Source organism: Ixodes scapularis, unplaced genomic scaffold (assembly GCF_016920785.2).
Source record: "Ixodes scapularis isolate PalLabHiFi unplaced genomic scaffold, ASM1692078v2 PGA_scaffold3__209_contigs__length_174095766, whole genome shotgun sequence".
NCBI lineage: Eukaryota > Metazoa > Arthropoda > Arachnida > Ixodida > Ixodidae > Ixodes > Ixodes scapularis.
Window position 1 is genome coordinate 52,721,760 of NW_024609868.1, and position 15,080 is coordinate 52,736,839.

The 15,080-nt window shown below is 44.6% G+C and overlaps 1 protein-coding gene across 1 annotated transcript in view; it reads left to right on the forward strand.

Annotated features, from left to right (window-relative positions):
* LOC8040416 overlaps positions 1–15,080 on the forward strand; it is an 84,881-nt gene that overhangs the window by 51,832 nt on the left and 17,969 nt on the right. Inside the window, exon 3 of the mRNA XM_042292730.1 lies at positions 13,399–13,683. Within this exon, the coding sequence (XP_042148664.1) occupies positions 13,399–13,683 (285 nt within the window). The remainder of the gene's footprint in view (positions 1–13,398; positions 13,684–15,080) is intronic.

The window sequence follows — 15,080 nt, forward strand, 5'->3', positions numbered from 1 at the left end:
GAATTTTAGGCGGGATTCGAACCCACGAGCCAGACACGCTACAGTACTAGGCCACGGAAGGCGCACGCTCGCATGGCGAATGGGAAGGCGATGCGAACGGGGCCTGATAACGCTGTCGCGTTTTATGTTCGCGCTTTCTGCTTCGTAATTAGTTCGCCGGCGTTCCCATCGGCTGATGCCGCAGTTGTATGCGGCTAGAAAATAAGGGACAGCAGGAGACAAGAGTGCGCGGGGGACGTCAGAACGGCGAGCTCTGGTTCGAATGATTAGTGGGTAGACCTAAAGTTAGCTGCCTTTGTCTCCACTGCACTCGTCGAACGCGTTCAAACGTGGAACGCAGGCGTCCGGTATTTGGCGCTTGCATTCGGACGGGTTCGACGGGTGTCGTGCCGACGGGCATTGGCTCTGTAGCCAAAACAGGGTTGTCGGGACTCGTCTTGAAACTATAGTAACTACAGTTGACTGCAGACCACATGAAACATGCGAAGCCGCGTTACCCGTGTGAAGTTTCACACAGAGCACGCGAATAACAAATCACTGCCATTTGCAAAGGTACACAGCGAATGACAAAGCACTGCTTCGACCCACCTTCAAGAATCTACTGAGTGATCACGTGTCTACCTTCCCGCCGGAAAACGCTTCCAAAACAAAACCACTCTCCGATACCAGCTGAAGGTAACTCGCAAATGCTAAAGCCTGAAGAGATCTCGTGACCAAGAAATGTGGTCCACGCTTTGGTCGCTTAACATGATATCTTACTTGATAAGCCAGCGCAGATGACTTTTTTTTTTTTTTCTTTTTTTGTAATTGAATTATTTTTCGAGTGTCTTCACTCATTAGGTTTTCTTCGACGACTGATGCGATTAACTTTACGCATGCTCTGCAAGGGCGTATAAACCATTAAAAAGAGTGCTCGTTCATCGACGAGCCCTCTTCCCGCTCGTCCATCGAGGTCGGCGTTCTCAGTATGCCCCGGCGCGGCGCTCTTTTTGCGTCAATTCATCCTCAGGATCTATAGCGGTCTCTTTCTCGAACTCAACGTGAAAAGTGAGCCATTGCGCGCTCCGCTTGCGTGCATCTGTTATGTGATGGCGTCACCTCCTCCAGAGTCCAGAACACGCCACAGCGTCCGCTCTCTATACGCGCAGCTGGTTCGCGCTGACGTCACGTAACCTGTGTAAACATGTTTCACCAATCACGACGCGGTTCCCTTCGCCGCATGAGCTCTCCCTCTGGCCCGGGTTTCACCCACTGAACGGGAGCGCTACCGAAGCGCTTACGGGCGAACGCTCACGATCTCAGGGTTTGCTGCACCCAATAAATGCTATCGCATTAAAAGGAGCCTAAGCTGCAACACTCAACGTGATGTTAATTTACAGGAAGTTCCCGAAAAAAGAAAATCTTAGTTTTTCGGCCCGGCTAAATAAACTGTATACACGGCGTGCAAGTTGGACTGCTCTTTGCTCTCCTCGTGCGTTTGTTTGCCCCTAAACGCGCGCACGTGCTTTTGTTTGCCCACGACCTCAACCATTGACGGCGCACGCTTGGCTGCCTCGTCATCACGCGCTCTCTGCGACTTCTCTGCGTTGCTCTTTGATTGGCGCGCTCAGCTCCTTGCGTTCCGATGAGACAAGAACGTATTTTGGAACACTTGCTCGCCATGTGCAGCGCAGAAAACTCAATCTCCGTGACAATGTGACGCTAGCAGTTTAGATATAACGCTAAAGTTTTAGAATATGACAGTACCTGGGACAAAGCGTAATTGAGAAAAACAAAATATTTTTTTATGAGTCGACGTCCACCAAAGGCTAATATCGTCAAAAAAAGAAATGCCAGTCTAGGCGCCGGAAGCAACAACTTGAGCGGGGAAAAAAAATATTTTTATCAAGCAAAAGGAAAAGCTGACAAGGAGTTTTCACTGAAATGGAGGCTACAGGCGTCCACTGTCTCCTTTCTTGTTTTGACGATATTAGGCTTAGGCGGACAACGGCTCATGGTAAAATTTCGTTTTTTTTTTTCTTTCTTTTTCAATTATTTTTTTATTCGTGTAACGTCATGTTCTAAAACATTCGCGTTTTATCTTAACCACTTGCGTCACCTTCTCACGGAGTTTGAGCTTTCTGCGATATATATTTTATGTATCCGGGCCGGAAAAACACGATTCTTTTTTCTCGGGAACTCCCTTTACATACGAGTTCCCAGCGTGGACCCCAACTTACCTTTAAACGTTAACTTTATTGGCGCCTCGCCATTCGCCGCTCTTGTTCGACGAATCGCTGTAAAAGAGCTCTCCATGTGCTTTCCGACGCAATAATCGTGCGAGCGTTATTAATCAAAACCCCGACCCAGACCCGAATGATTCAGCACGTTTCTGCCGTTTTGGACCAACTCCAACATACATACATGCACACCATGTTTATTAACACTTCACAGTTGGAACTCCACTCTTTTTGTAACAGAATTCATTACCTGCCTTGTGCGAACAAACGAACCCTGTTTTAACACCAGCGTTCATATCATCATTATGTAGTATTATCGTAAACTGGTCATATATGAACTTTAGGGTCCTTTTTCCCCCGAAAATTATTTATTACAGATCGATGCACTAATGATGTCCCCTAAAGTTTGCTCGTTACGGCATTTTCGGTGTAGGGTCGATACTTGTACGTGCAAAGCTCCCCGAGCCTTTGACGTAGTTCTCATTACGTGAAAGCAACACGATTGTATAATGAGCAAATTGAAGCACCTTTCTCAGATATCTTTTCTGATTCCATGTAGCTTAGGAGCATTTCTTATATATATATATATATATATATATATATATATATATATATATTGTTGGATAGAAGACGACGAGGGGCCGAGAGAGGATTGTCAAGCGCGTGCACTTGGCTCGGTTCAGTGGCTACTCAGAGCATTGCTCAGTGTATGGCAGCGAATCATCTACGCCATTAAATCACTCTTTATCACCCTCACAATATATATATATATATATATATATATATATATATAGAGAGAGAGAGAGAGAGAGAGAGAGAGAGACTATATATATATATATATATATATATATATATATATATATATATCTTATATATATACCTTAAAACGGAGGTAAATGCTTTAAAACATATTTACCAGAGATATTTTGAGCGGGGACCGCTCTTCATCCCCAGGTATATATATTTATATTCACAAAATATTCGCCCTTATAGGAGATGGTCGTCCAAAGTCTCCAAAAAAGTGATCTGCAGATACGTTTCGAGCCTGGTAGGCTCTTCATCAGTCCAAACAAGAACACTTCGTTTTCCTTTTCCTTCTATCAAAGAAAAAACGGCCGAAAAGAAGAAGCAATTGGAAAAATGCTTACCGTTTAGCGGGTATCTACTCAACGAATTTCTCGCTTAAAAGTTTAATATATACCGATAAAAAAGCAGCAAATAGTATTGAAGTGATTAAATATAATATTAGTAACGCCATTATTTTCACAAAACCAGTTTTTGGGACATGGGGTTGGACATAAGCCAACTATAGACGCTTTGCAGCAGCTGTGCATGGACGCCGCCATAACTGACCTTCAGTTTTTGTTTCCTCTTATTTCGTTTATTTCACTTCATCATTACCATAGCAGGCCAGGTTATTTCCACATTAGATTCAACTGTGTCCTTTTCTAAAGCGTCGGCCTTTGTAGAAGATTGTCAACTACTGTTTCAGTTGCTCGGCATCTCGGTAAGACAAGAGAAGGTCAGCAATGGCGGCTGTAATTTGGCGCGTGTGTAAAGCGTCTATATTTGGTGTCATGTGAAGCCAATAAGAGGCCCATTGTTAAGCCTTTGCTCGTGTCACATAAAACAATGAAGCGAGAAAAAAAACAGTGCGGCACCAAGAAGATCTCAATTAAATGTCAATAAAAAAAGACGGCAATGACCCTTTCGAACTGTTAACTCCCCTTCGGTTCTAAAGTATTAAATTTATAAATAAATTCAGATTCTTTATTTTTTCGATCTCTGGTGGTTTGAAAGCCCCCCTGGAGTATAATAAAATTAAAATCAGAAAGTCCGTTATTGCCTGCGGAGTTTAAGTGACCAGTAACTGGTCCGGCAACGTGTTCACGTATGTGACTTTTATGTAGATTCATACGTTTTCTTTTGCTTGTTTTAGTTTCTCCTATGTATTGAATTAAGCAGTTTTTGCATTGAATCAAACAAATAACATTTTCCGAATTACAGTAAAAGGTATCATTTATTTTCCAGTAAAAGTTATTTCCTGTGCTACGAATGGAGTTAGCTATAATTTTATCAACACATAAGCTGCAATGGTTAATATTGCATTTTATGCAACCAAGAGGGACCAGGATACGTCCGATGGAGTTTCGGGACTGTCTAAAAAAATCCAATAAATTACGTGGTCTCTTAAACGCTATACCAGGTGGTCGAGGGATAACAGCCTTTAAAGCAGTGTCCGTGTGTAAAATATTCATGTGTCGTCTAAGAATATTGTTTATGTTTGGAAGTTTTGACTGCTAAGGTAAGATTAGTCGTAATTCATGGTGATTTCATTTCGGTAGCTCTACTAAACACGCGTTTCGAGAGATCGCTCGACTTTTTTATTATGAATTATTTATTAACGGTAAGGGGTATCCACGGTTAATGAAATCCTCTCCTAGTGCTTTAGCTTTTATATCAAAATCCTTATCTTCTGAATATAAGCGTCTTAATCGCAGCATTTGGCCGTATGGTATATCTTTTTTGTTTTTTATTGGATGACAGCTTTTATAATGTAGAAACTGACGTCTATGTGTAGGTTTTCTATATAAGGTTGTTTTCAAACCATTTTCAGTAAGTCCTATCTTAATATCTAAAAACTCTATTTCTGTATCGGAGTATTTATATGTAAATTCAATATAAAGATTAAATTTTTTTTGCAAAATTAAAAAATTCAAAGAGTTTATCTTCCCCATTACTCCAAATTATAAATATGTCGTCGAGGAAACGTTTATAAAAAAGGGGTTTATGCGGAAAAAGGAGTTAAGTAGCCGCTCCTCTAAAGACGTCATATATATATATTTGCATAGGAGGGACAGAAACGTGATCCCATCGCTGCGCCATGTATTTGCAAATAGTGCTCATTCATAAGTGTGAAGTTATTAAGCTCTAAAGCTAGTGCATAAAAATATTTAAGACGCTTTTACTAACAGTAAGGTCGTTTTCGTTAACAATATTCAGGACTGTTTGGATACCTTCATCATATTAGTGTAAAGAGACACTACGTCCATTGTAACCAGCAACGTACTATTAGCCCTAAAATCTATATATATATATATATATCATTTTGTTTAGCCTACACAGCGACGTAGGTACGCTAGTGACTGATTTAACGACCCGGAAGGAAACTCATTCAAAGAATGTTCCAGATTCTACGACATCGTTTCAACTCAATTACTTGGAGATTCCCGTGTATATTCTCTCAAATGAAATTAGCTTCAACTTTTATTTATATCCTACATTTATTCTCTAACTAGCCTAAGCTATAGAGTGTTCAAGTGTGCGTTTTGGTTTCAATGGCGTGCGTGCATTTCCTCCTCGGGGCAAAAAAATAAATACGTACCGAAGATTTTTATACAAAACTCCTATCGTCATGTAATGAGTTCGAAGCAGTGATCACCACCGGGAAAAGTTTTTGTCTACATTTTAACCGTTTTACCGTCTCGCCTTTCCAGCGACATTTTTTCTTTTTTTTCTTTTATGTCGCTGGACTCTTCATGACTTCTTTCTTTGTATACTTATTTATGCAATCATTTTGCTTTGCTTTCTGTTCCAGCTGAAAGCTTTTGAAATCTTTCCTCTTCTGTGTCGAGAGAACTGCCGAATATTCGAACAAGATTATTCCGTCTCATTCCCCAGCTTCAAGTGCGTGGGTGCAGCGAATCGAGGCTCGCTGCAGGGCTTTCAAGTCTTTCATACTTGCCGACTAGCTCAGGAGACTTGGAAGATGGAGCGCCGAGGCTCTCGCGATTCCCCAGCCCCGGGGGAGTAACACTTCATGTGGAGAGCGAGTCGTCTGTTTCCTGGGCGGGAGTTGCGGTGACGTCCAAGCGACGCTGAGCTATGATTGGCTTTGATTGAGAGGATGGTGGGTAGACCTCAATGCCTTGAGGTCTACCCACTATTTTTTTAATCAGCCAATAAGAGCTCGGCGTTCTCACATCCATCGCAACCCCTTTGCAAGAAGCAGACGCACCGGCGCTCCGCATTATTTTGATGCTTCGGGAACGTGTCTTTAAGCCTGGCTCCGATAGTGTTTTCATGACATTTTAAAGCTAAGAGCGACTTTTTTGTATAAAAAAAAAAGAACAACGATGAAGCAAACGGTATGTTGTGGTTCTTAATAGGTTAATGATAGGATCAAAAGAAGGGAGTCAGGTCCACTGACTATCCCCAATGGTTCATAGTTCATTTAGATTTTTTTTTTTTTGTAATAAACGAATAGAAATCTTAAAAAAAAGTCAGAAACATGACAGCCTTTTATTTTGTGTTGAGAAGTGGATATGTATGCATCGCGTTTTGTATGTATATGTCTTATTTTTGTCTCGTTTTTTTTTTTATTTCGAAAAATTTAGGGTAAGAAAGAGTGGTATATAGGCCGACTGCACTGCTACAACTGGGATAAACTGCGACGCTCTGGGGTGGAGGTTTTGTGAAAGCGAAGTTTTCGACCGTATTATTTAGTATTCAAGTTTCAATATCAGAGCTTAACCTTTTCTTTTTTTTTACTTTAAATAGTTTTATGTGCATTTGGAAGCGGTACGGCATGTAAATCGTGAGAGCTATCAGTACTATTCAGTGTCTGTAATCGCTTTTACTCGTTACTATTAAGTTAATTCACACATATCGCCTCGTTATTGGTTTTTGGGCGTTCTTATTGGCTCATGCCGCCATCTCATTGGCTGCGGAACGCTAATGCGATGCCCCTGGTACTCGTCACGCCCTGCGTTTCTTAAAATGTCGGTGGCTATATACAGGGTGTCCCAAAAGACAATTTACAGTTTTTCTTTGCATAGTTCTTTTCACCGCAAAAAAAAAAAAAAAAAAGTAAATTTTGCATTGCCGAACGCTCATTTTCCGTCCAAAGGTAGCGCTGAAGGTTCGAACCAGATGCCAAAGTTTCAGCCCGATTCGATACGTTATTCAAAATTTATAAGCGATTTTCTGAAAATTTCAATGGCAAAATGGAGCTTATTTTTGCAAGTTTTCGGTTTCTGGCGCCATAGAGATCCATGTATTCGAGAGCTCCGTCGGTCACCGTTCTCCCATTGAAATTTTCAGAAACTCACTTATAACTTTTCAATAACATATCGGTTCGTGTTGAAACTTTGGCGTCCGGTTCGTACCTCCATAGAGCTACCTTCGGGCGGAGAATGAGCGTTCAGCAATGCGTAGTTTATTTTTTGCAATAAAAAAAAACCTGTACATCTTTTTGTGGGGGCCACCCTGCACATGCATTTCATTTCTTGTTAAAGGGATACTTCAACGAAATTTGAAATATACCCGTCGTGTTCAAAACTAGGTTGAGTATCATCCACAATATCCATAAATGATAATCGCACGTTTGTATTTTGAGCCTGACGGCTGTATCTTTCGTTATAAACGGCCCACTCTGGCAAGCGCTCGGAGAACAGCCAGCGAAGAGCATGTGACACCCAACGCAATCGTGACGTAGTTCGTCTCGAGACGAGCAAAGCTACAGCGAGGCTCACGTCGAGAGTATGGCCTAGTCGTTCCAGCCATCGAAGCGGCTGCTTTTGTACAAATTTTGAGCGACGGGTTAATCTTATATAATCTTCTAGGGGGACAATAGCGACTTCTTGGACACACAAAAGGTATTCTTGGGAACAGGGGAGTTTATCCTTCCCCTCTTCTCTCGTCGTGGCCGGAGGCGAGACAGTTACCGTCACTAGCTGTCAAGGTTCCTCGACGGTATTACAAACGAGGCGTTAGCGACATCCACCAGGTGCTCTTTGCTAGTCGTTTAATTCGTTTTAAAATTTCTTTTCGTGACTTTTTTAACAAGATATTGGTGTGTTCGATGTTATATTGCTTTTTTGAACACATATAGACCAAAAAATGAGCGCCAACATTTCGTTGTAGTATCCCTTAAAGCTACAAATGTTTTCGTTTGCGTCATTTCCTACTGTGGGATCTCTAAGAAACTATCCTGGGGTACATTTTAAAGCGTAGAATGCTTTACAACGGAAGCCGCTATTCCCAGAAAATTTTCCACCCGTGCGTCCGCGAGGATACCACATGACACATGACATTGTGGCACGTGACGTCACGCTCTCATGTAACTCAACGGCTTGACACCGTATAACGTCGTGTTACGTTTAGTGTCGTTTGAGTAAAGTTAAACAATCGCTCCTGAAATGCCGCATTCCGTGCAACTTGGAAGTTGAGAGTCGTTTACAGATATAATGCGAAAGCATTAACTGTCCCATGGGGCGATGCCGGCGTTGTCTGTAGCAGCGAAAAAGGCACCTAAATTGTGTCTGTAGCAGCGAAAAGCGGCACGTAAATTCCCATTGGCTGAACGAAACGACACCTAAATTTCCATTTGCTGCGACGCGTCATGTGTCTCCATAGCAACGGAGTCATCGTTGCTAAAAGGCCAGCCGAACTGCTGAAGGCGCAGCGGGAAGGGGGAAGGGGGGGGGGGGGGGGGGGGGGTATGCGCTGGCCTGACGTTAGGCCTAACGTTAGGTCCAACGCCATCAAACGATACACGCAGCTAGGGCGATGATAATGGTGTGAGGACACGTGATTTCAGCACGCGCCGCGCCGAGTGTCGCACTTTCCCCGCTGCCTCACAAAGCGGCGCAGCAGGCAGCAGCGAGCCAGGGCGGTCTGCCCGGCGCACCGCCGCACTCCCTACCGGAGCTGCGGCCGCTTCTGCACCTCTCGACGCCGAGGAACATGGCGGCGCCTGAAGCATCTATATCGTCGGCGGCCGCAACCTCGGCAGTAGCGAAACGTGGCCGTCCACGCCAGTACACCGCAGACGATCTAAGAGAGCGGAAGCTCGCTTGCACTTTCGCATTTAATTGCATTATAATCATAGCGATATTAATGCTTTCGCATTCCCAACTCATAAGAAGTGCTTAGGTGTTCTCGGAATTTTTTGACTACAGAGTTTTTAAGCTTTTAAAACAGCGTTACCTAACGAATTCCCATAAGCATCGTCATGGCAAAACACGAGACAAACAAATTAGACGTTCATGTTTAGAGAACGTAAGGTCGGTCTGCCTTCGAGATGTGGCGACGCTGGTTGACGCTGTAGATGAGAAGTTTAGCTATGGTGTGGTACGACTGCTAGCCTGGCGTTTTTAACGTGCGCCATGCTGTAGTTATTCACGACCGCACGCCGGTACGTTGGTCATCCAGATTGAAACGGGCAAGGGTGGGGATTGAACCCCCGATCCGTGGGTTTCGCACTGCGAACTTTCACTCCTCGTGCTACGAGCTGCTGTGCGCTAGCACACTCAGTTACCGATTCCACATTGTCGTTGCACGCAAACAATTTTTATTAAGTATGCGGCATACTTGCGGCATAAATCTTGAAAGAGTCTGCTCAGTTTAATCGAGCTGCAGGCGTTCAACTTAAATTCAAGCGTTGTGCAAAAAAACAAGAAAACCTAATGAAGCATATATTACGTCGGTGTCTCGCAGAAATCAAAGAACATGTATTAACAAGGTTGTCAAACATACTAGAATGACAAACAATAGGAAGTGTTTCTTCTCGTGGTTCTTGCTTTGTCTTGTTGATTTTATATATAAGCTGGCCGAATTTACGTCGGTAAGATTAAAGCGCGGTGGCAAGGCGAGACGACATAGCACGACAAAGAAGTCGGAAGGAAGTACCCAAGCAGATATCTGACATCGCTGAGCGACTAACTGATTATGTTCATTTCCACTATCTGCCTACCGTAGTGTCATGTCCTCCGCTGCCGCCTAGTTGCCACGTATGCCGAGACTCCTCGGCAAACAACGTCGAGAGCTCTCTGAGTGGAACACTCTGGCAGAATGAAATCAAGCCCGCGCGGCACGTTTCCCCCAAAGATCTGAAGATTGCATTCCCCGTTGGAGGAGCACGGACGCGCTAACTTCTCTGCCTAACCTCTTTAGGACAGCTCTCCCGGACCGGGCGGAGACAATGGACACTGGGCAGGAGTGGTTGAGCCCTCCGGGCAACAGGAAACTGGAAGAGAGGAGAGTGGATAGGCTCCATACGACGGAATTGTGTTCCTTTCGCTGTATAAGGCGATATCCCTTATTCACGCCGGAAGTAAGGGGGTGTCACAGTGGAAAGAGAAGAAATAAACAGTAGCTGCCAATCACTATGGCCCTTCTATCTATCTATCTCTCTCTCACTCTATATATATATATATATATATGTCTACCCATCTATACCTATCTATCTATCTATCTGTCTATCTCCATCTATTTCTATCTATATGTATTTCGATCTCTATCTATCTATCTATCTATCTATCTATCTATTTTGCTCCCCATATAAATGTGATTACTACGCTGTACACTGTAACCAACGTTTCTAGAACCCCTCAGTTGGGAAATTGCCATAGAGACTGCTCTAAAAAAGTGGCGCTGATCCGTACTCGAGAACCGAGCTAATGACGACCACAACGCCGCCATTTCTCCCGCAGCGGCCGTTCGAGGAACTGCACGTGACTTCTATTTTGGCTTTAATCGGCCATTTTGGCTCTGAACCAGATACCGGGGAAGGAGTTTCACTGGTGCCACCCCGTCTCCCAAGCAGACGCGTTAAGATACACCTCGGTAAGAAGTTAAGATACACCTAGGTCGGGATGCGCTACCTGAAATCAACACTGAGGCATAGTTGTATAAAAACAATATTAATTATGCTGCAAAACCGTGCAAACTACATATTTTAGAAGACATCACGCGCCCTTCATTTTCTACTAAACTCCAATAAAAGTTACTACAAAAAAAAAAGTTTTTTCCGTTGGTTTTTACGCAAAAACATGCTTTCGAAAAGCTCAAGGTGACCACAGTAAAGACAAATGATATAAAGTGGCGCTGTTGTCGTATTTAGCTCGGTCTCGGTGGACGACAGTGGCGCAGGTTTCAACGCCAAGTTTCCTTATTGAGGGTTCTAGTAACGTTGATTGTAACCGATTTGCGAGAGTGGTTGATGTGTTCTTGTTACAAGCACGCAAGTAGTTATTATACGAAGGACTCCTGGCAGCAATAGCGGGGGTGAAGATGGTGAGGCTTTCGAGCCTCCGTTGATAGTGCAGGGGTTGAGAAGCCCAATGAAACAAACAGCCGCACGGGGTTGGCGTTAATGCTCTGGGGACGCGGCAGACTAGTACTGGGCCATATGGTAATGACGTTTGATGAGGCATGGTCAGGTGGTAGTAAGATTTTATAGTATGTCCAAGTCTGTCTCTGCTTTGAGTGTTCGTGAGCCCCCCGTTTTATAGACGCGGTGACATTTTCACATATTTGCATCGCCGACGGGAACTTTTTTGTGATTGGTGTCGACTGTTAGCATCGATAGAGGTCGAATGGGGTCTGTCATTGTCCCAAGGGCTATGTCCTCGCAGCAGCAGCTTCGCTTTATGTGAAAATAGAAGGAAGACGAAGATTGTGATGCTGATAACTTCGGTAGATGTTTGAAAGCCTTGGTACCGGGTCTTCAAGGGGGCGGGGGAAGGGGGGGGGGGGGGGGGCGTTTCTGTCGAGCGACGGTTTTGCATGCGCCCGTCCCTGTAAGTGGGCCGTCAGCAGAAAACGACCTCGTTGGGGATGTAGAAACATGGCGACGACAAAACGACCACAACCACCGCCTTTTCGATTACGAGGCCGGGGGCTGAACTTTCTGCGTCACCTACAGAGGCGAGCTGCGAACAAGATGGCAGAATCATCTGCGAGCTCGCCTCAAGCATGTTCCAAGCCCGCTTGCTTCATACTTCCAGTACGCATACTTCGAACCAGGGTGTCGAACCAGAACCGAACCGAACCGAAAACCGGAACCGAAACGGTATTTTTTCCGGAACTGAACCCGAACCCGAACCGTTATATTGTTATCGCGATGAACCCGAACCGGAACTGAACCGGAAAAAAATAACGGTTACCGGCTCATGTCAAAACGGTTCGGCCACGCGCTGTTGACAATGAATGTGCTATCAATGCCATTTGTTTTTTAAGTGCCGTCAACTGACACACACCTCGCTTACATATTTTTCTTCTCCACTCAGTCTTAGGAATATAAACGCTGCATCCATGAATCTTGGCAAACGCTGCATCCATGAATCTTGACATAGGAACCAGTATTGCGCTAGTCGCGGCTTGCACGGAAAAAAAAAATTGAAAGGCTGTGCAAAAAAAAAAAAAAAAAATCGCGTTTTGGGATTTTATTTTTCTACAATCTCGTAAATCCTAAATGCTGCGGTGTGCTCATTTCATAACACGTTTCTAGAACGCGCGAGTTCTTGAAGCTTGCTTCCATCGGAATGAGAAAAGAAAAGGCTGTGGAGTTTGATAATAATGCATCCGGTTTCGTATCGGCACTTAGAAGCTAACATATTTGTGAGACAGCGAACTCTTCTATTTTAATATTTAACCTATTACGTCCTTCTGGCGTTGCGTTCGGTGAAGTGTTTTTCATATTCCGTATCTTGTTTAATGAAAACTTCTTTAAGGGCCTAATTTGAGTTACCGAAGGCTAGTTCAAATAAAGAAAGCTGTATTTTCTCCCCACTGTTCCTTCAATTGCTTACACGCCGAGGTGGCGGGATAGTAAGCGAGTTCTACTTGTAAGTGGGTTTGTAAGGAGGTCGCGGATTTTACAGCTACTGCGTCGGACCCAATTAGACGAAGTCCGAATGCGTAAACGTCGGTGAGGTAACCTTTGAGTGCACATAAAGAAACCATTCCTGGTAGAAATCCCTGAGCCTTACACTACGATGTATCCCGTTTCGTATGTGCTGATTTCAGATGTTTTATTTGTAATTTATTTTGATGTTGCAATTTGCCATTTATAATTTCCGAACCGGTTCGCGAACCGGTTCAGCGCCCCGAACCGGTTCGCGAACCGGTTCGCGGATCGAATTAATCGAACCGGAACTGAACCGGAACAAAATAAATTTACCTGAACCGGAACCGGAACCGAACCCGTATTTTTTTCGGTTCGACACACTGCTTTGAACATACCTTCGGACAGCTTTTGAATGACCAACGTGACAGTAGCGTTATGTGAAGAAGAAACGCGTCTCAGACCGCGTTTGTAACCCGTCTTTCGTAGCATGTGTTAGAAGTGCGGTCGCGGCTTTAGGGTGGTCTTTGTTTTTGTTCCGATGTACAGGGAGTTCGTGACGAGCGTGATGCGACTCCGAGGCTCGGCGTTCCGGAGCTACTTCCAGGACGTGGACCGCGAGGAGCTGCTGACGGACGACCTGCCACCAGCGGCGTCGCCGTCCGAGCAGCGGGTGCGAGTGCCGTTCGGCGGCGACGTGGCCGAGGCTCAGGTGTGCGACGTCCGCGTCGAAGTCCGCTACCCGCGCTTCGGCCTCGACAAGGACGGCGCCATGAAGCTCATCGTCAACGACGGAGGGGAGTACCGCCAGCCCGTGCGCATCGAAGTCTGCAGGTGAGCAGAAATCCGCACACGATGTAGTCTCCTAGCTAACACTCTATCGCACTAAAGTCGGTGACAGAAAGTATAAAAAGTGAAGGCTCCTCCAACCTCTCTCCACTTTGGCAGAGCGGACGCTGGAGAGGAGCAACACCTCCTAGATGAAAAAGCCATAGTGCTGATACAGATGTCATCATCAGCGAAGGCCAGTGCTGGTAAAAAATTGGACACCACGATTGCATCAACGTTCGGCATAAACTTGACTCCAAGCCAAGCTCTGGCGCAGCACTCGTTTCCAATCTGTGACCAGCGTTGGCCTTCGATGGCAATGCAAAAATGTCAGCATTATGGCCTTGTCTTCAAGGCGGTGTTGAGAGGAGGCGACCATCTCTCCAGCGTTCCCTCTACTAAAGGGGAAAGAGGTGGGAGAAGCTTCCACTTTGCTCTTAACCTGTCACTGACTATACTGTAACCGTCTATACTTAAACTGTCATCGTCTCTGTTTCTCTCTGTCTGTGTTTTGTCCTTATCGTTCTAGCTGACCGTTTACTTTAGCATTATGTACCAACTAGCTCAACTTCAGCCTGTTATTCACCGTCTATAGTTGCGCGCACTAGAAGCCACAGGCGGGAGAGAGACAAAAGCATCTTTTGTGAGAATTTCGAGTGGCGGGCTATTCTTCAAGGGGGACAAAGGCGACGCCGAAGGTACAGAAAAGACGGTTCGGGTAAGAGTGCAGTTTCTTCTTTCTCACCTCTCTAACTGCTCGGGTTACGCTCTCGCTTCTGCACCTTTGTTAACGCTGCACGCCACTAGTGAGATAAAGTGTAGGTATTTTGGAATGTGATATTACAAAATGAAAGTTAGGCGTTTTCATTTTCATGCGAAAATGTAACAATATATGCACATGTTTGATCTAGATCTTGTGTGTCTGCGATGCTCTTCAGCACGAGCTCTTACAATTGACCCATATCGTGTTTCTCTACGCTCTGGTGGCAATTCGTGCATCAAGGGGTCCATGAAGACGATTTTTAAATTTGTTTGTAAAGGGTGTTTTCTCACTCACCATGCAGGCCGGCGGCCTGGCAATGTGCTCAATCTTTTTATACAGTTCGATCAAGCTTATTATTTCGTATAAAATAAATCAACGCCATAGAAACTGACGTTAGGCTTTCCCGCCATAGAAAATCTCAAAAAACGGAGGGAACGTCAACAGTAGTTTCGTTTGATTTACCTGCACCTCCTGCACCGGAGCAGAAAAGTGTAGGGCAGTGTACTTCCGGTACGTGTATTGAGATACGACCGGAAGAACACCGTCCTTCACTTTTCTGCTCCAGAGCAGGAGGTGCAGATAAATCGAGTAAAGCTACAGAACCGTCGGTTTCGGTAGTATTAAGTGCTCATGAGAGTAG